Source organism: Sinohyriopsis cumingii, chromosome 8 (assembly GCF_028554795.1).
Source record: "Sinohyriopsis cumingii isolate HCF-2022 chromosome 8, ASM2855479v2, whole genome shotgun sequence".
Taxonomy (NCBI): domain Eukaryota; kingdom Metazoa; phylum Mollusca; class Bivalvia; order Unionida; family Unionidae; genus Sinohyriopsis; species Sinohyriopsis cumingii.
Genome location: NC_142968.1, coordinates 8,020,604 through 8,043,014, shown reverse-complemented (window position 1 = coordinate 8,043,014; position 22,411 = coordinate 8,020,604). Strand labels below are relative to the sequence as shown.

The 22,411-nt window shown below is 35.8% G+C and overlaps 1 protein-coding gene across 1 annotated transcript in view; it reads left to right on the top strand.

Moving 5' to 3' along the window:
- LOC149792934 (scavenger receptor cysteine-rich domain-containing protein DMBT1-like) overlaps nt 1-21,092 on the top strand; it is a 55,054-nt gene extending 33,962 nt beyond the window's left edge. Inside the window, exons 11-15 of the mRNA XM_089966781.1 lie at nt 9,213-9,394; nt 12,024-12,089; nt 14,360-14,562; nt 18,326-18,732; nt 19,636-21,092. Coding sequence (XP_089822907.1) covers nt 9,213-9,394; nt 12,024-12,089; nt 14,360-14,562; nt 18,326-18,732; nt 19,636-19,885 — 1,108 coding nt within the window. The 3' untranslated portion in view covers nt 19,886-21,092. The remainder of the gene's footprint in view (nt 1-9,212; nt 9,395-12,023; nt 12,090-14,359; nt 14,563-18,325; nt 18,733-19,635) is intronic.
- Nucleotides 21,093-22,411: the final 1,319 nt, after the last annotated feature.

Below are 22,411 nucleotides of genomic sequence, written 5' to 3'. Positions count from 1 at the left end.
GAAACCCCTGGTATTTTCTTTAGGACACTATGCTAAGTCTATTGCAACTATCCATTACAAACAAGTCGTATGTAAAACATTATCTGAAAGGTATATTAGTCAAAAAGTATAGATTTAGTTGCTTGTGTACATAGCTTCTTTAAATTGCCAATCTTAGTATTATAATTGTTTGTTGTTTCTTTCTGAAGCTACACAACACATCTCAATGAAAATAATGTTTTCAGAAATAATTTGAAAATATATGTTCTATCTATAATAATTAATTTGATAAATGTTTTTAAACATTATAATTTATTAGTAATTTAAAAATTAATATAGCTATTAATCAATTGATCAATCAACTAAGTACAGATTTGTAAAAGAGTAGTATGATTATGTATGTTGCAGATTTTTATTCCCGATATAGGTGAAAGCGTCTACTCATCATAAATTTTGATACTTTTATTAAGCAATCTACATTCTATATACAACCAGTTTATCATCAATCCACAGAAGTGAAAATAGTTTTATTCGACTTTCATTGTCTTTAAATACGCTACGCGGTTCATTATCTGTGCTCGGATTTGTCGGTGATTTTCCATATCTGCCAACACAATCTCGAATTCGGCCGCGTAAATTATTTTATCCTCGATTGCCGCCGAATACAGTTTACTAATCATGTTGACACTACTTTGTGCCACAGTAAGGATCTCTGAATTGACACGTATTCGTGAATGTAATCTTATCGAAATTATTTTGCTAGCACCACCAGAGATACCGCTTAATATTTATATAGCCCCGACAATAATTCCGATCGGTGCATCTATTATCGCTGTTGTGGTTACGATTCCAGACACAACAGGTCAACAGTTGTTGCCGCGGCAAGCCCGCAAATATCATTTATTACCAAGCACGTGCGTTTATCTTCGTGAGGCCTAGCATTACAGTCATATATAAATTTACTTGTTGCATTCGTGCCTGGTGTCTGAAACGATCGTTCTCGTCGTCGTCCAATAACTGTATTTGCGATGATTCCGAGCTGACCTCATGGTGGCATTGGTACATCAGGTTTGTACATACGGCCAAGTTCTATTTGATTCTTAAAAGGAGTATATTCCAGTGTATACGAGGGTCTGGTAACATTACTCGGACGCAGATATTCGTTAACTAGTGACACAAAATCACCACCAATGTTAGCATACGCTTTCGATTGGCCTAACACCCCGTCTGTAAATTCTACAACCTCATCACCACGGTCAAAATCCATTACTTGCATGTAATGATACATCTAATCTCAAACACTAAAGCCAAGGTCGGTTAAGTGGCCGACCAGGTAGATGTGAAACGCTTCGAACTGAATTTTATCTTGAGTTATTAATGATGTTATTTAACTCCATCTATTATAATAATCGGATATAATAAATACGATCAGACCCCGCACTGTTAAGATGTGAGGTTTAGGTTTATCAAAGCCAACATACATTATCAAATAATTCAACCATTCCTTATTTTAGAAATTAAGTTTAATTATTCTGTAAATGAAATGACTATATGTGGTGGTGCGGGCACATTAGCAATTCGTATATCAACTTAATGTTTTGATGTAGTACCACCATCGTCAACATGCTCTTCGATATAATCCACCTACACGTCAGAGTCTCTGGTTCCGCAATTTTCACTGACTTCAGAAAGATTCTTTGCGACATCTTCTTTCAGCTTAATAATATCTTGAATGCCACCATTAGATGTTTTAAGTTTACCAGTTTGATCTTCAAACATCACAACCTCACCAGCTCACTAGCGTGAACATCAGCAACAAACACACTAATATTCCAAGTGCTTGTGGTGTTCGTGGTTAGGAAATTTTGCTTCTCGCCAGTGCATACAAAGCTTCAGAAATAATATTACCTCATATAGGGTAGTCAAATCTGTTTCGCATCGGTGTTGTTGAATAAAACAGTAGGTGTCGTCCGGGTTTGTGCCTTCGTTAAAGAATTGGGAAATTCAGCTGGTATGTAACTGCATGACCTCTGCATGTTTTGCGAGCAACCGGTGTTATTCAATGACTGGGAATCGAATGCCTTTTATATGGACCTTCTATGTCGACCAGACGCTATGCGTTCACCGGTCGCCTTTCACAAACTCATTTCCGATAATAGCCCTAACACCGGTACTGCCAACAACTCTGGAATCGCTGCCACGAATGAACATTGTTCAACAGTCTGCCGTAATTTCATCATATGATTTGCATACTTTTCTCAGCACTAAGTTGTTATTTTTTATTTTATTACACTGATTAGGATGTATTTGTGTCAACCACAAGGGGGAAATTTCCAATTAATTTTGTTGGAGAAAGTTTCAATTTGACCCCACAATTATTGTTCATTTCGTTTTTGATTTGTCCCAGCTGATGTATACGAAGATCAACCTTCACTTCGTGTTTGGGTATAATTTTCTTTAAAGATGCAAGTATTTAATTACCGTTCTGAGAAAACTTTACTAGTTTTTAAATGAAGCATCAACGACGCTCATTCGGCCACCCGCATTCTCCACAAAAAAGAGAATTTTGTCAGAAAGTATCACAGCATAACATCGGTAACCAGCAGCACCAGCCACACCTACACATGTGTGTAAATGCGTGTCGACAACGGACCATTTTAATAACTGCCAATGTTTCGATGTAAAGTAAGAAACAGGATGTAATGTAATAAAGTCATGTTAGGAAATTTGAAAGTCAGTGTAAACGTTTTGATGTCGATCCATACACGATCACTGAATGTGGTATGCACGTGCGGGTCTTATGGTATCTGGTAAATCAAGCCTAATTTCTTCAGAAGGATCCGGATGACAGTTTAACAGCAAACAAACCTCAGTCACTCATAAGCTGTCAAGTATCATTTTGCTCTGGGTTTGATTATAAACACGCTTTGTAAATTGGAACCCCCTAAACACATGTTTCGATGTGATAAAACCAGCAACAGTTGTTTTTCCTGATGCATCACGGCCAATGAGCAGTGCTGAAACTGCATTTGGAAACAGCGTTCCATGACCATGCTTGGACGGTTTATGTCTTGCACGCGCAGACAAAGGCAATGATAGAAAATTCTTTGATTTTCTCAAATCTTTAGCGTCTTCAAATCGTTTCCTTTCTCGTTGAATTTATAGCATATTAATACAATCATGTCTTCATAGAGTGTGCGATGCTGCACAAAACTACGTAGCGCAAGTCCAACACGAGTTCAGACCCCTTATGAACGAGCCACAATCAAGGGAATTTGAGTTTAATGTGAAGCAAATAAGTACACGCTTAGTGCAAATTTCGGTTCCAGACCTTCTAGGTCTATTGGCGTAACTGAAAGTTACTATTTTTATAATGTCGGTGGTATGTCGCTGAAGAATTAGGAACTGGATACAATTACTGTGGGCGAGGTATATGGCGTTATATACGACTTGATTCTAACAACCAACCGAATCCTGGTGAAGCACATTAAAATGGGGTTGATGTTGCATCTTACCGACATGAGCTTGATATTCAGGAACGTCAATGTGTTGACGTGGATCTCATCCATAACTTGAATGCTAGATTGGAATGAGGTGCTGAAGAATGCATAGCGAGATTGATCATCAAAGGAGGTATGGAAGACAAGATTATTTTAGTTGTGGCCATGAAAAGTTAAATATATTAATACAAACAAGCAAACTTGATACAAAGAGAGGAGCATAATCAAAAATATACTACAGTCCTCTTGGATATTGAAAAGATGAAGCCGTTGCGGAAAGGTTAGCAAGCGCGGCAATGGTCACTCATGGGTTTATTCAAGCATGGTTGGCCAAACAAACGTTGTGGCCAATTTATATACCAGTACCAAGAAAAATTTCACGGGGATGCTTGATTAACAAGCACCTAAGGAGGTTAATTAAACTGCACATAATGAGGTTCATTGAGCTGGACTCTTATTAGTTCCTAACTACTGTGTCAAGGGACACACATACAATTACGAGCTAACCAATGTTGATATTGCAAGTAGATACAAAGTTTCGGAGTCGTCGCGTCCAGAGACTCTGCAAGAATCTGATGCACAAAGAGGCATATACGCGCTCGGACAATTAATATGGAAACAATTATTACAAGTGAATCCTTGCAAAGAATTTCTTGTATCTGTTGCTGCGCTGTTGACAAAACCAGCACATCTTCCTGCTGGACATGTTAATATAAATCGGGACCAACCTATTGTGGAATGATTTTATCGCAACTCGTGGAACGGTTATTCATACATCACTACGCACAGGAATTATTAATGAGGTCCCTGAGTGCAAACACTCCACAGAGATCGCGGACAAACATAGTAGTACTTTCAAGCGGTCTAAGAATGTGTAACACGAATTCTATTAGACTTAGAAACATTGAATAATGATATCACAAGTATATTTACTGATGGAAACAAAAAACAGGAAAGCCTCTGGTAGGAATTGCAAGTCCTTCCAGCGAATACGGAACTACCAATAAGATCTGGTTTTACGCAGTAATGCGTCACTTCAATCGTAAGTTCACTCACAACAGCATGATGTCTAAACGGGTAAGTGGTAATACCATCAGGTAGTATTCATCGCTTGGGATCAAGCGGTGACAGAATCACCCTGGTACATCGGTCAACACCCATGCGATATTTCCGACGCAGTATTATATTTGCCGTGTTCGCGAATTCATTTCGCTGGCAAAGGCATTCCACGTACACGTCGTGTCGGAGATCCTTTTGCATAATAACTCGTGGAACATCTTTGGCCATCTTTATGGTTTTGGAGATTGAAGCTCCACCGGAGGAAACCACGACTGAATACATTCTAGGTCGCAGTCCCACAGCCTTTTCGATTGGTTAACCCTAGCACTGATCCCTGAACTTATCAATAGCCTTTTTTATTTGCATTTCTATACAACAAATGTTCTTTCCGATCATCGCTGTTATCAAATTCGTTTGATATCCTTGGTTTAACCATGTCCGCGTGCACGACATTAGTTGTGATGTTCATCAGCAGAGAGTCAGTGGCTGTGTTCAATATATTGACTCGATACTTGCACAAACGGTTTGATTTTGTCGTAACAAAACTCGTACACGCGCAGTTTTGACAAATCCAGCACGGACGATCCAACATAGATTGGATTTGTGAGCTTGAGTTTTGACTTTTTGCTATGAACCGCAACAAGCCAACCATAAAACATCTTTGGGGATTCAAATGTCGTGTTGACGATGAGCGTTCAAAGTTGTATTGTTCACTATCACAGACAAGGTCAACTCGAATTCGTTTCTCCTTTGGGTTTTCCCCTTCAGAATACGGAATTGTGCATTAAAAAAGTAAAGAAATATTTTTCACAGACGATTCGTGACCGCTGTGAGCAGATCTGTATTCATCTGAAGGTATGGGGCCAGCCAAGCACTCTGTTGTAATCAAAGCACTCGATGAATCTTGGTTACAGTATTTCCAATAGTAAGTACAACTGCAAATTTCTCACATGTAGTACATAATTGTTTCGGTCCTAAGACTTGGAACAACTTTAGTGCAGTCAGTAAATTTACGTTCACATTCATTCACGATTTCGCACTGATACGGAGGCACCACGTCCTGGGCATTGGCAACACTTCAGTCGCTAATGGATACTGGTTATGAGCGCAATGCATTTGTTCAGTGTATTCTTAATCATCTTCAAAGAAGCATCCGTGGTCGCTGTTGTTGTATTCGTGTATGTGGGTTTTTTTAAAAGTCAATGTGTGCTGGATCAGTCCACGAAAATCCCCCAACAGGTAACAGGTGCATCATTGCCCAGCCATAAAGACTGTTGATATTTTGATACATGATATAACTGTTTAGGGTCAGCACGATCATATAATCTATATTTGGGTTTGTTTGTGCTCGTGTATATGTGACTCTTCATAGAAAGCCACCAACGAAGTGAGCGCTCAATTAACAAATGTTGGCCATAACAGTGAGCAATTGTAACTCGATTTTTGACAACAACTCATCCCAAGCCATTCCCGGTGATGAGAAGTAATTCTTGGGATCGAACTTATTCAAACGCATAGCAGCATCACGAAATGACTCAAAGACATCAGCGAATAGCAAAACATCGATGCATAGATACAAAGCGTATAAATCACTCCTCTTGTTGAAATTTAATGTGGCCCAAACTTTGTTTTGACAGAGTCGTTGGGGAAATACATTCACGAGACACTGATGAATAAAACGCTTCAGTCGGTGCTAATGGAGATTCGGCTAGAGGCTCATGTACCCCTATAGATACACACATTTCCCCGTTATCACGGTAGTGTTTGGGGCGCTAAATCCTGGGGTACATTACCTACTATTGATTGTTAACTTTTCCTTAGCTGCATTACTTCTAACTTGCCCAAGGACAAATTCAGAAATTGTAACGAATCGATGAACTGTAAATGTCCCGGCTGTAAAATCAGTTTTTCCATGTTGTTTGGAATAATACTTATTGGAGCTCTTGTCACCGTGGCTACTGCTTGCATTATTAAGTGGTCATACCCACTCTGTCTATGAAGCACTACAGTGATGCTTGTTTTGCTTGGGTCAATTCGTAATTGTAAATTAGATGCGTTGAGTGCGATTCCTATATATGCGCCAGTGATGTGGCAGAGATCACAAGCATTGGAACCATAATTTCCACTCGCGGTGGAAGTAAAAACTCTTTCACAGATACAACATTTGTGGCTCAGTTTGCCTGTCAGATCTAACTATTTTATAACAAAAAAAACAGGATGAGATTTGTTCAGCTACTTGTGTTGTATTTGTTTTATTTTTCAGCCCCTGATCATTCACTGCAACGGTCAGATATCAATGTCCGTTTAGGTTATATATGGAACTTTCATCTTTCGTTGTAGTGCAGTAAATCTGAGAACATATTTGCCAGGTTGTAGCTGCTGCAGGTTTTCACTGATCCCACCACAGTGAAAGTCACGGTCAGTGAACAGTTGTTGGGTGTTAAGTAAATGCATGCAACGTCTGCATGCGAACTTTTACGTGTGTACTTTCTTTGTCTATTGACTATCGGCAAGATTCTTTATCCATACGTAATGAGCTAGTTACTCTGAACTAATCGTATCACACAGCAATAACAAATCAATATGGGTTCGTTCACGCTGACCATGTGGATGAGAGCCTTTATCCCAAGTAAACACATTAATATAGATACCTGGGTTAAGTGTTCCAAATTTGTTCAGTAGCAACCTGCACAAGAAATTCAATATTGCCGAAATTAAGTTCATCCAGGTGCTGCGGGTACTTTCGATGCTGCTACTTTTTATTGTTACTAGCAGGATGCAAAGAAAATACGTTCACCCATTCAAAACATCTGTTGCCAATTTTCTTTACATGTATCACTGGCCGAGGCGTATCTCACGATGGAGCTGGAACCTCCATTATTGTACCGCTGTGAATCCATGGTGTTATCATTTTAAATCCATCCTTGTCATGACTCATTGGCATAACTAAATTCTCATTAAGTGCAATATCCGCCCTTACTCCAGAGGTACCAGAGCGTTGTAACACCGAGGTGATTCCATTAATCATATTTGATAACAGTTGTCGAGCGTCTTTGTCTGGTTTGTATGTGGTTAGAATAATTTTCACGTGATTTTCTAATTCATCACTACAAGTATAACATTTTCAATTCATTTATATGTGATTGCTTGCTTTTACACGAGCATACTCATCAGTATCAGTAGCAATAGCAGATGCAATCAATACGACGGCGGTTTTATGTATCTTCATTAACAATACGATGACAGTTTTGTTCATCCTCAAACACGCCAAATAATGCAAGTATATCAGATTTTCTTGCTACTCGTATATTACACTCAAGTGAAAAATATTTCAGTTGTTGTACTTTTGTTGCATTAGCAACCTTTGATGTATTACCAACCGATGATAGATTATCTGGGAAAGCATGTTGATCCAGTGCAACTACGGATCTCCATAACATTTCGAGGCTACGTGGATAGAGAACCTTACGCAGTTCATCACCCGATTTAATAGTAATTCGAGATTTGAATTCGCTTTTCGTTTCAAATAAATAGACTTGTTCTTTTTGGAATCATTATAAAATTCCTTTGCAAACGTAGATAAATTAAATCCCAACTTAATATTAGCGAAGAGTAGCTCAAGTGATCTATAATTTCAAGTATTACACAACTAAAATACGACCAGACCTGATAAGTTTGTACCCGATAATATCCAATGTCTAAGAGCGTTATTGAATTTTCTCAAATGTGTTTGCTTCGTTGCTGTTAGTAATAGCTCCTGAAAAATTGTGTCCAGTGTTTGTTTTGCTTCTCTTCTGCTTGTTTTAATCAAATTTGTATATCCGTTGAAAATTGATGAGTTCGGATTCCATTGTCATATTAATAGAAAACAAAATAATAAAAAAAACAACATTTGTTCAGTTGATTTCCTTTTTGGAGATCTTGATACCTGCTTGAATATTTACTCGTATCATTAGAGAATTCACTCGTGTAACTTGTTTCAGACGTTGATTCAGACGCTTCAGATGTAGTAGGTAATGTAATAAACGTCAGGAACTTCATTTGTTTTGCACAATGTTTTATAATGTTTTAAAATCTGTTTCTGCTCATAAGATTGACCAAACATGTATTATTGCTGACCTAAATCATTCGTAAGTTAATCAATTTATAAATATGTTCCGAATAATTGTATGAAAGGCATATAGCACCTTTTAAGCCTCTTTCATAAGTCTGTCTGATGCATTCAGGCGAAATATTGATCTTTTTTTTCTAATAAGTTTTACATGCCAGTCATCTGTTAGGTTAGGTTGTCGATCTGAGAATTTGTCGTATTTTCCTCTGCCAGTACAAATTCTCTACTGTAGAAAACTATACTATACCGCACCATCAAGTGAAAATCAAAAACAAAATTTATGTTGTTTCCCTGCAGTATTATTACAACAGTAATATTGGCTAGACTGAAAACTTCAGTTCCGTGAATTAACGTTCTATCGATTGCGCATAGTACGTGCCTTGATTGCTAAAATGGGAATAGAGGCTGTAACCTATATCGGGAATAAAATCCAAAATATACACAATGATATTGATAAAAGCTAAAAAACAAAACCTTATTGTCAATGGATTTCACACTATCGTTCGAAGTGCCTCCATTCAATTTATTAATTCTAAGCTTTGAATTTTCCTCCCTTTCAATAGTACAACGAACAGTTATGGATATGGCTTCAGTCCGCAAGTTTCAACAGGATTTGGTGGGAATGGGCCAATATGGCTCGATGACCTGAATTGTACTGGGAATGAGTACGACATAGCCACGTGCATGACAAAGAGATGGGGTGAACATGACTGCTCGCATTCCGACGACGTCTGGATCTCATGCTGTAATGTTTTAATATTTCTTATTTTGTTGTTATGTAGATTTTGTATTCTGTTTCTTTTTTTTTTTTTTTTTTTTTTTTTTGCTTTTCTCCTTTCGTTTGTTTTTGTAGGGGTTTCTTTTGAAAGAGTGGCAATCTTTTTTACTGATTTTTTTAATAAAAAACCGATACTTAAAATATATCTTATTTTTATGTAATCACAATAAATCTGGAGAAACGTGGTTATCCTTTAGGAGCGTATCTTTTATTTCCTGCAGGACGAAGTCGGGAGGTGCGAAAACGTTTATATTCAAACCATTATAAAAGTAACATTTATTGAAATGTTATATGTATGTATGCATGTATGTGTGTGTGTGTGTGTGTGTGTGTGTGTGGTTATTTGAAAAGCTCTGAAAAGCTCTGGATATTTTGATACAGCCCGTTTCGTTCTTTGAATCTCTCATCGAATGTATTGTCCATTATATTGTTGCATCTGTCAATAAATTTAATACCGATCTATTGACAAAATAATGGTTTGAATCTGCCAGTAGATGTCATGCCGATAAATCGACGAAATTGCCTATTGCATCTGTCAATAAATTTAATACCGATCAATAGAAAAATATACTTTTGAATCTGTCAATAAATTTAATGTCAATCAATGGACCAAATATCCTTGTGAATCTGTCAATAAACGTAATGCCGATCAATGGACAAAATAAACTTTTGAATATATCAACAAAGTAATGTCGAGCACAAATTGCCTCTTGAATCTGTCAATAAAGTTAATGCTGACCAATAGACTAAATAACCTTTTAATTGAGATAATACATATTGTTAAAATATCGTGCACACGGTGTGCATGACTAAAGACTCAGAAACATCACCTCAGTTATTAAGCAAAGTGAAGAAAACATGTTCCTATTGTGTTTCTAGATATATGTTAATACGTTTAAAATACAGTATAATTTTGATTTTCCAAATGAGTTCAGATTAACAACAGGAAACCGTGTATGAAATGAAGTGGTCAACTCTCTGCATCCCTCTCCGTCCGCTGCAAAATAGTGTTCTGAAGATAGTGTAACTCTCCCCTATACCTTTAATTTTCTCCTTTTTGAGATTCCATTTTCATTCCTATTAACTAAAAAATAAAGGAAACGCTTAGAATTTAATCGTGAAAGTTGGTTTTTATGAAGAAAGTAGAGCACTACAAGCAGTGCCTTGCAAGTACAGCAATTCAATTCTATCACTGGCTATTTCACTGAATGGATTCAGGAATATGTTAATCTAAATGACAGTCCAAAATAAAGCTTATTTAAATATTTATAGTCATTTATAGTTTATATAATGTTACCCGTATAATTTACTACTCTCTCTCTCTCTCTTCTCTCTCTCTCTCTCTCTCTCTCTCTCTCTCTCTCTCTCTCTCTCTCTCTCTTAATTGTTTAGTCATAAAGATTTACTAATATGGGTGAGGACACATCGTCAACCACAGCTGAAAAGTCGTGTAAAGGAGCGTAGAGGATTTTCGCCTGCAGTTTGAAATTTGAAAATAAACTACTTCAGGACCCGTTTAAAAACAAAGCAAAGCATGAAATAGGTTACGGTATGTGTGTGCCTCTTAGCCAAGGTATTTACAGTACAGACCTCTCTTCTCACAAAGCAACATGATCTCATTATTATCGAGCAAAACAAATCCAAAAGAAAATGTACAAATCCGTGTTCCTCTGGGTACTTAGTGAAATGTTTAAGTTCAAGGTTATATATTGCTTAAATTGTTTTCTCTGTCACTCTATAGATTTTCGCGTGTTTTTGTAACTTAAAGCAGTGAGAGAGAGAGAGAGAGAGAGAAAGAGAGAGAGAGGGAGGGAGCGCGGGGGTGTAAAGTTGATTTCGATGTCATTGTGTAGCAATAGTTATTCGTTTAGACGAGTGTAATTATTAGTAGTTTTCAAGTTATTTTCTTCTTTTCACATAAATGATTTACAGCGGAAATTCATCGCTGCTGTGAGGAGTACACAAGCGTGTGTCCTGATGAAACAAATCTTACATTCGTACTCATATAATTTTATTTTTAATTACAAAATGACATACCAAAAATATGTCAGCAAATACCAGGAGACAGAGGACCGGGGTGGGGGGGGGGGAATAGCACTATGAAAAGCCATGTATATTGTAATTTATATAATATACCTCCTCCAGATCAAGGACATCAAACGTTAGGAAAATTTGCTTTGGTCTTGTTCCTGCTTGGTTTTAAAAATCTTTTCTTCATACTTTTAGTTGCTCACGTTTTATTACCATCCAGTCTGTGAATAAGGCAAAATGTTATTTCCTGAAGAAACAAAACTGACCAAGATTCACAATTATTTTGGGTATTGTCATATTATTTTGGGTATTGTCATTTGGTCTATACATTTCTCGCGCGAGATTTTGGCATATGAATTTAAGGCATTAGAGTGTTACATGTTTCGAGGATATCCGATTTTTCGACCTGCTTATATATTGTTGCAGAGTTGTAGAAGGGCAATTGTTTCGGCGTTGCTTTTATTGTGAAACAATGAATACGGTTATAGTTTCGTATTGCACTGCGTTAGCTATAGATTTGTAAGTAATCCAAGATGTAAATAAGTAGTGTTATTTTTCCTTTCAGATGATTCCAACCTTTTGACCACTTCATCCTACTCGACCAAAAGCTGGTGGCATTATACGACAATTAGTAAGTAGCACAATTGAAACAATGAAGTGTGAGCGTTACAGGGTGTTCACAAAAAGGGAGAAGTTGAGGTAGATAGAATATGTACCGTTGAATTATTTCTCATAGGTAAAGTGGGTTGATAATTTAAGCACAATATATATGCATCACTGTAACTCGAATAATGGTTAAAACCTTAGCAGGCAGGTACAAAAAATGCTTTGTGTAAATCTTGAATAGACTAAAATGTAGTGTTGCACAAAATTCCATTTTATATTGTGGAATCAAAGTCACCCACCTATTTTAACCTGTTTCCCGAGGATGTTTCCATGCCCTCGCCCACCCCACCCCACCACCGGGAAAGGTGGTTCTCGAGTAATCTTTCCACAAGGAAATTCTACTCGAAGGTAAATTTGCTCATGGAGAGAAACTAGAATTTGTTTTACCATGGGGAAAAGTGGATGTATGATCATTTTCTCCAGCCCACCCACTCACCCCATCAGTATTTCCCCTCCTTAAGAAAGTCTACTCTTGAGTCAATTAAAAACAACTACCCCAATGATTAGTTTCAAATTTATCAACCAGTCGTCATTGAAAATAATGCTAACGAAGTGAAATGCGAGTATATATTTACGTGCTGAGATATTATCGAATATTGCAAAATTGAAACAAGAATCTCAGAAACAAGAACAACCCATTTATTTGTCACTTTGGCATGCTTATATTTAAAAAAGAAAATGTTTACTGTGCAAATAATTTCCACAAGCAAGCATTCGCTGAGGGAATAGAGCTTCACGTGAGGGACTTTTGTTGGGGGAGGTATATACTCTAGCACTCCAGGGATTCTAAGGCTCTAAGGTAATCTTCAAGGAGGGGGTTAAAGGGTAGGTCATTTATATTTTGGAATACAATGTTAAAACTAGTTCTATAGAGTTTTAGCCTCCAGTAAAAAAGACGTTTTGGGGTTGTTTTCTGCGAAAGAAAGATGGCCCAGAGAAAGAAGAAATTACAGTAAAAATTGACTCTCGGACAAAGAAATAGAATACTTTCTTATATCCTTGTGATGATAAAGCCGCGATGACGTTAGCAGTTAGGATGTAAGGACTACCCTGAAAGTCTATCACGATTGGACTATTAGTTCTAATCAGTTACAAAACTTTTTAACAGGACCACCCCACCTCCTGCCACATAACAGTAAGCAAATTTAGGAAGGTGAACAAATTAACATGAAATTTTTTAATTTTAATTAAAAAAATAGAAATGTTAGTGTTAATAAAAAAATATCCCTATCATTTTCTTCATAAATAAGCTATAAACACGAATTGTACCATTGTCTGTTATTCTTAGGTATGATACCGAATATTATTAAAATTATCTTCACTGAGACATTACGCAATCACGTACATACATTCACACATTCACGCGAACCCTATTTGTTTGGGGTGAGCAGTCAGGTTTTGCGTCTTGTGGTTTTGCGTCTGAGTCATTTTAACGCTACCGATATACGTTACGTTTGAGTGATAATGACAATCGGCCTGATGGTAATGTCTATTGCATGAAATGCTGGAGATTATGACGTAATAATTAAAGTGGAGCGTATACACAAAGCTCATGCAAAATCAAGAAAGAAATATCTCTACGTCAGTCTAAATCGTAATTTTCATTAGATTTGAAAAACTGGAAGCTTTGGTAAGGCTGATATTCTTGCCAGATTGCACTCTGTAAAGGATGTCTTTTCGACTGTTATTAACCGACTTCAGTTGGGTGCATGTAGAATGCTCAAAATATTAAGGAATGTATGCACCGTTTCAGCCCTGGTTAGCAGGTTAATGAATAAAATGCTAACGAATGGAATGCAGGTTCGAATCTCACTCAGACCAGTATGGATCCGCTTCCATAGTGTGTCTATGTGCAATGCTCTTTGCTTTACGTGTAGTTATTTAAGGCAATATGTGAGACAAGTTGAAAGATTCTACTACATAGGTAAGGCCTAGAGCAATAGTGAAATGTAATTTGTGCTCATTGTAAATAACACTTATAAAGCTGACTGAATCATTTCCATCGTTTGTCTGCCATGGCTGTAGCAATATATCATGAATTCTATTTACTTCATGAATATCATTTAAAATGAAACCATTTATCAGATTATTTATATCCGCTATCACAGGACTGTAACAGTTAAAAACTAAATCCATAGTAGTGATGTCATTTACAGTACAGTCTATACCGCTGTATTAATTTAGGGAACAAAGATGTTGCCTTGGAGTCAATAGTTTCCTTTTAATTCCCAACAGGCTATCTTGTTGAAAACGCCATCTCCTCAAGCTGTACCTCCAATGGCTGGAATATCCAGGTTGACATGTACAGGCTAAGACAGATGTACCCTGATGCACGTGCATCTGACATCTACCTCGGTGAAAACTCGTGCACTGGATACAGCAATGGTTACACGCTTATATTTCAACATAGTATCAGAAGCTGCCTGACTAGTGAAACGGTAAGAAACAATAAAACCACTGTGTGTGCAAAAGAAACGAATGCTAACCTTCCTGTGATTTTCTCTACCCTGTGAGTAAACGTAAAATATTAAGAAACGTAATTTATCCACACGGCAGTGTTTTAGCGGCACCTGAGAGGACTGTTCATTACATCGTATTATTTTCATCATTTACACAGTTTCATATTTGTAACTCTATGATTGATTTGACATCTGACATTAATACAATACTTGGTGAAATATACTTGATAGGAGTGTTATAGTTATAACGTATTGATATAAGTCACTGGATATGTTGACATAGATGGATAGCAAGGGACGTACATAATGACATCACACATCCAATTCATTTACATGGTTGGATGACAAGGGGCATCCTATTCATATTAAACAATGGGATGGGTAGCAGCAGATGTATATATTGATATGGGATGATGGAATTGTATATATCAGATAATGGAATTGTTTATGGTCTCTTTACCGAACAAACCCAGCACTAGCGTGACTATAAAGACTATAAATAGTTTTCCTCTGTTCAATGAATGACCACAAATATCACAACTTCACATGTGCATCACAACTTACAATTGCATGACAACCCCAACATTGCGTGGTTTCTTCTTGTCAGATTTCCGTAATGTTGAGCAAGCACTTAAATACCACAGAATACAAATCGCCACTCAAACACCAAATATAGGAGACTATTTTCCTATTCTATCCCTGGGTCAGTCGAATCACAGTTATAACCGATTTCACTAGTATCACTCCACCATATTTACCATCATAGCAACAATAAAAGGCATCTCCGGATAATGGAACAATCCTGTCTACATTATTCCACTGTACAAAATATATGCTCCTATAATAATTATTTCACATGGAGTTATACAATCAATCAACATCTTTAGATTTACATCGGAACTACTTGGCTAATGGCCACTTATCAGGCTATGTGCTGAACTGACTACGAAACTAAACCATGCTATCATAAAATCTCATCAGCACTGCACTCTGTGACGTTTGCCTTAGATACTGGTTAATTACATGGGCTGAGGAGTATTTCCCTAAGACCGACTTCCCATAATAAATCAACTAATCAGTAAAATCTATCAAATGTACACGTAAATACATATAGCACATACCTTTGATTAACTATAATATCCAATAGTGGATTTGATGACCGGGTTTCCAGGCGGCGGGGGAATGACAATGGATTTAGATCTCGATATAAAAGAGTGGAACTGATGACGTGGAGTGATGACAATGGACATAAATCTCGACATCAAACAGTGGATTTGATAACATGGAGTGATAACAATGGACTGAGATCTCGATATTAAACAGTGGATTTGATGACGTGTGTGGGAGGGGGAGATGACAATGGACTTAGAGCTCCATATCAAACAGCGGATTTGTTCACATGGAGTGATAACAATGGATATGAACTTCGATAACAAACATTGGATTTGATGACATGGAGTGATTTTCCATTACAATCTGCTGTTTATAGACCATCTCGTAAAATAAGTAACATAAAAGACTAAAGAGAAACAATCTTTGTAAATAATTTTTTCCCATGTATAAAAAGTGAAAGCGAAACCATAGAACTTACGGTATAGAGAATTAAATCCCAAAATAATCCTAGATTTACAGACACAAGTACTAATAATGAAAGTTCGAATACACTTTAGTGGAAATCCAAATTAAATCCTAAGCTAAAAGTGTTAATCCCTCTTTGGTGGCCTGAATAGTGATGTTGTGCAAAAAGTCTTTGTTTAAAACAAATTAAAAATAATATAATATCGTTTAAATTCACTCTAAATAGCAGTGAATGTCTCCGCCAAGAATCTTACTTTTTACGAGCACTCTGTATCTACAGAGAAAATGGTCTTAAACAATTTATAGAAATAAATTCCAGCCCAAATGAATTACTGGACACAACAATAATCCAATTGACTCTGCTAGATCTTTAAAAAAAAAAAATAATAGTTTTTCCATTGACAAGATTAGATAGTCCTCTACTTGACATCAGGTCACAATTAGCATTTTCTAATAAAAACGTTTACCTAATGGAAAATTTCAATCTGGAAGGTTCTAAATGTGTACAAGATAAAATGTTAGCTACAATTAGAAGATCTTTTACTAAAATTCTAATAAAGAACCTGGAACATTTCTGGTACGCCAGAGAAATCCCAATCACCTAGACTCAGACACAAATAAACATGTTTACGTCCATTATTAATGATCCTAGTATTAAACACATAGAGACTATTTTACCTATGTATTAGTTGTTTAAAAATGTACAAACCGAAAAATTCTGGTGAGATAAAAGAAGACAAAACCTGATTTTGGACAAGGTTTAGTCCAATATACAATATTACATTACAATATCATATAATGAAATTAACAAATAATAAAAGAGAACTAATAAACAATGTAAATTAAATATGCATAACACTGACATACCAGTAATGTTGGTATATCATATTGAGATCCGCCCATGGCGCAATAATACGTATATATAAACATTCTCGCAATCATGTGCTACTGATTCTAGATCAATGATGAATTTCCAAACAATCATTAGTGACGTATGAAAATAACGATAAAAAGTCTTAATAATCCCCGTTTTCTAAATGAACTTAATATGGTACACAGTTACAATCCATTCTGCTTTCTGCCCCACCCCCCTTCTCGTGCATAACGGAAAAACTACGCATAAACCTGGAGTGAGAGAGAAAAAGAATTTGTGGTGGATGAAAACATTGAAATTGAACTTACACCTAGTAACCTACAAGACTATCGTTCGTCGTAATGGTATGTGTGTAATTTCTATGGGATTTATCTACAGTGTTTATATAATCAATGATACAAAGTTGCAAACTCTTATGGACATTATACGGTAAATTTCTCGGTTACGTAGTACACATACTGTGATGTATTTAATGTTTGTTGTTGTTGTTTCTTAAACCTGTTATAATGTTCTAAAAGTATGAAAATGTCCGGAGTCTGCCCCCCTCCAGCCCTCCCTCCCTCTCTTCCTCCTCTCTCTCTCTCTCTCTCTCTCTCTCTCTGTATGTCTCTGTCTCTTATTTTTTAATGACTAACCTTTTAATGAAAAATATATACATCTCGTGGCATGTCATCGATAAAGAGCACATAATATATATATATATATATATATATATATATATATATATATATATATATATATATATATATATATATATATATATATATATATATATATATATATATATATATATATATATATGAGAGAGAGAGATCACATTCATAGAAGGGAGATTTATCATGAATCGGAAGCGATCAAATCTTTCAATTTCATTTTGATCCAGTTTCATTTATTGGTCACTGAGGGCATTCATTGATGGCTGTTCTTCGTAAAAAGTTTGGTGAAATATATTATACCGAAATTACTCAGATAAGAACTAGAGGTACTATGAAGGTGATATTCGTGTACTTTTAACTGTCACTGCCGGTTTGTTTACATACAAAAAATATATTAACTATTTAATTCATTAAAAAGTTTATTAATTTTGGTGGGATATTGGCTTTTTTTACATGATACGGAGATGTCGCTGGACGATGTTAGTCTAGTATGTTATAGACTATAGTATAATGAAATCCGTCGATTTGCCTCCTTCTAAATGTAATAATTGATATAGTAGTAGCAAAGATTTTAATGATTTGTTTTCCATTTAAATCGTCCTTATTATCGTTTCCATTAAACGATTGATTTCAGGAAACACAAACTGCCTTGGTGTACAGAAATAGATTGTTTTATGCCATGCGAGATCCCAAACATCCATTCATCATCCGGGGATACAACTGGACTGTGGATGTCGAGTGTGATGTCATGAGAAATGAAACAGTGTCCAATCATATTAGTCATAATACACAAAGGCCATTAGACTCTGGGCACGTTCAGGGAATCAGTCACTACAATGTCAGCGTGCGATTCTACACTGATCCCAACTTCCAGTATGAGATACCCGGAAATCCGCTACATGTAAAAGTTGGTGATGATGTATACGTAAAGGCGTACACAGATACAGCTGACTGGGCTGTCAAAATGGCTGTCCACACCTGTTACACTAAACCCGATCCTTACGCATCTGACAGTATGAAATATTATCTCATAAAAGACGGGTAAGTTTAGAAAATGCCAAAGTTGTATATTTAAATGATACACATTTCATAGAAGACTTTTTTTCTTTGAAAACAAGTCATTTAAAAGTTTTTCTTAATATATTTTTGTGAATTTATGCACAGCAAATATGCAGTATTTCTAAAAATTGGAGAAACCTTCAAACAATTATATCTGCATTTAAATGTTCTTGAATTCTGTCTGGTAGTTTCAATAATGTGAAAATCAGAAATCGTTCGTGTGAAGTTGAAACTTTTTATCCTACAATATTTGTTTCAAATTTGTTGTAAGTCTAGTTGATAGTATGCCGTTCAGAAATTATCTTTACGGTTTTAATACTTTTCAAACAGCAGTCATAGCTGAGTTCGGATTGGCATCGTATTCAAGCACTTAAAAGGTGTTTATCTCACGATGTTTTCTATTAAATTTTCATAAAATTTTTTTTAGCACTTAATGAGAAGAAGCATATTCTTTGGTTTATCCAATTTTTTTAGTTGTGGCCATATTTGACGACTATCAGTCCTAATTGGCACACGCTTGAAAATAATTTTTACAACTGGTGGATTATTTTCTTTAAAGAAACTGTAAATAGCAAATGTTGACGGACTATATGCGACCGACGCAGGAACTTACCATACCAATGGCAGCACGATAGAATACAAATTTTACAAAATGTTTGGACTTGATGAAAGTTCAACCAATCTGCTGATCATGATGAAACTAGTTTCTTTCTTTGTATGGTAACTATGTCAACGTCCTTTTGAATCAAGAAGATGAATCGTGAATTTCTGTGATAATTTATATTATGCAACTTTTTTCTTAATTTCGCCTTGTGATTCTACAGTGATCCCAACTTAGTTGTACATTTTAAGTTATGAAAGTGTACATCGCTTTTTTTCTTTCAGATGTGAATCAGACGAAAATACGCATTATATTTCTCAATCAACTCACGAGACAAAGTTTATGTTCCGAGATTTCGAATATACATCCAATCATGAAGGTCTCTTCATTTACTGCGATTCCACGTTTTGCGACACTTCCGACTATTCAAATCAATGTCAGCAGTCTTGCAACCCAATAGGGAAGAGGAGCGCCGAATCAAGACCCAGGCAGACTGAAACCGTGCAGGAGAGGATCATTCATGATCACAAATAGAATGGCAACATAAACACATTCACTTGTTTCAGCGTTTGGACAAAATAAAGATAATATGTTGATGATAGGTCATGTATATTACCAATTATTTAACACTGACACTAAATTGAAGATGAAATCAAATAGACGTATGAATCACTTTATATTATCATGCCTGAAATTATTTTTTATTTTCGTTGATATGGAGATGTTAAATCTTCGAGCAGTGATCAGATACAATGTTTTTGTATGTGCATGATAGAGTAAGAAAACACAAAGACCATTATTTTGATTCTTCAAAATACAATTCCCTCAAGCACTAACATGCACCCCCACCCCATTAAAAAATTAATACAAATTTGAGACAATGACCCATTAATCAGGCTATTAACACTGAATTGCTGATTTATAGAAATTTTGCCTTTTTTTAGATCGATAGCCATGGCTAATGAATTTTTCATGGTTATCATTTTACTTTGAATCCTAAATAACAAATAATTGCGTACATTTTCTTTCTATTTCAAAACCAATTTTAATTTAGATGATAAAAGTGCATCGTGTATCTAAATGTTTTGTAAATAGTGCTTAATAAGAAATTTGTTTAAAAGAAATTGATTGGGCATCTATAGACAGATTACCTTGAGCTGCCATTTTCTCTCTGTCTGTGGATAAGAACAGACCTCTGTTTTGATGTACAAGTCTGGCCTCAAACCTGTACATGCTAAATCCTTTGTTTGAAAACCCTGTCTTTAATTGGAACATTTTTACTCAAACGAAACTATTCATGTTTCGTGTAAAATGAGGAAATACTAAACTAAAACCAAGCATGATTATCCAAAATAGTAAAGGACCCAAACATCTACTACATGAACTAAACTGTAGGGTAACTTGGATAAGATATTTTTTTAGAAGAACTTATTGTATCATAAATTCTGTGGACATCTATTTGTTTATTTATGATGGTCACTTCTTTTATATACGAGTATTTTTAAAGGTTTACATTGGTTTGCGTAGAAACATCATTTAAGGAAACAAAGTACACTTTAAAGTGACATTTGTAACAAATTACTCTGCTTTCTAATATGAGTCCTAGTGACATTTGTTACCTTCCGTGTTTTCTTGTTAATTATTGATTGAGTTTTAAAACGTTTTCGTATATCACTTAAAATCTTTTATTCATTCGTATTCTTCATTTACAATTCAATATTTTCCAAAGTATTTTTTAAAAACATTTCAGGTGGTATAAGGTACTATAAATGTATCTTTTTGTGTTTCGATTTTAGGGAGCATCACCAATCAATTATCTCTTCAGCAATAAAATTGTCTTGATCGTTAAGTGTACTTAAGTTAATTTGATCAATATAGCATAACTATGTATGAACGATTATTTCATCCAGACCAACATTCCGATATTTTTTAGGCAAAACTAGGGTATTATTAGTGGGATTATCATTATCATATAATGAGCAATACTCTCCGTGTTCGAAGATTACTTTTTTATTCATAACACAGGAGTATTTACGCTGACATTGTCATTGTTTGAAGACGGGTATTTACGTTGACGTCGTAAACGTATGAAGACAGTGGTAATTACGTTATCATCCTCATGGTATGAAGACAGAAGTATTTACGTTTACATCGTCATAGTATGATGACAGGCGTAATTACGTTGACGTCGGCAACGTATGAAGATAGTGGTATTTACGTTGATATCCTCATGGTATGAAGACAGGAGTATTTACGTCGACATCATCATGGTATGAAGACGGGGGAATTTCATTGACAACATCAATACAATTCTTTACATACACTTTAATAAAGCTTCCCTTAAATAGCCAGACGAATCATTTTCTGTATCAAATTTGTTTAACACTTACGTTTCTAATTTCTGTATGTTTCGTTGTTCATTAAAGAAATAGTTAGTGTCCTCTGCAAACTCTTGCTTTCATAAGAAATATTACTGGAATGAACAATATGTTTTGAAGGCCCTCCAGTTTTTATTGCTGTTTTAAAAACATTTCTAGATTACCTTGTTCATTTCTTCTGAACGGAATTACAAAATCTGTTGAGCTCATTCTGTGAAAATCGCGACGGTCCTTATAATCGATCCTGCAGCTATGAAAAATATCTCTTTCTCTCTCTGTCTCTCTCTCTGTCTCTCTTTCTCTCTCTCTCTCTCTCTCTCTCTCTCTCTCTCAGGACCAAAGCTGAAAGTGTTGATGTCCATGCGACAGCTTGTACTGTGCTGTTCTACCAACATTCCTTTTTGAAACTCGGTAATATAATTCCAGGTTTGAATTCACTATTAATCCCAGTGAACGTCTCTGTCCAAAAATATTATGTTGCATTAGCACTCTGTATTTCCAGAGAAAATAATCACTGAATTAAAATACTTAAAGAAATAAATTCCAGCCCAAATGAGCTGATAGACACTAGAATAAAACAAATTGATTATGCTACATCTTAAGCAGTAACAAGATTATTTAGTTTTCCACCTTATCTCAAGTCACAAATAACATTTTCTAAGAAAAGGTATACCTAATGAAA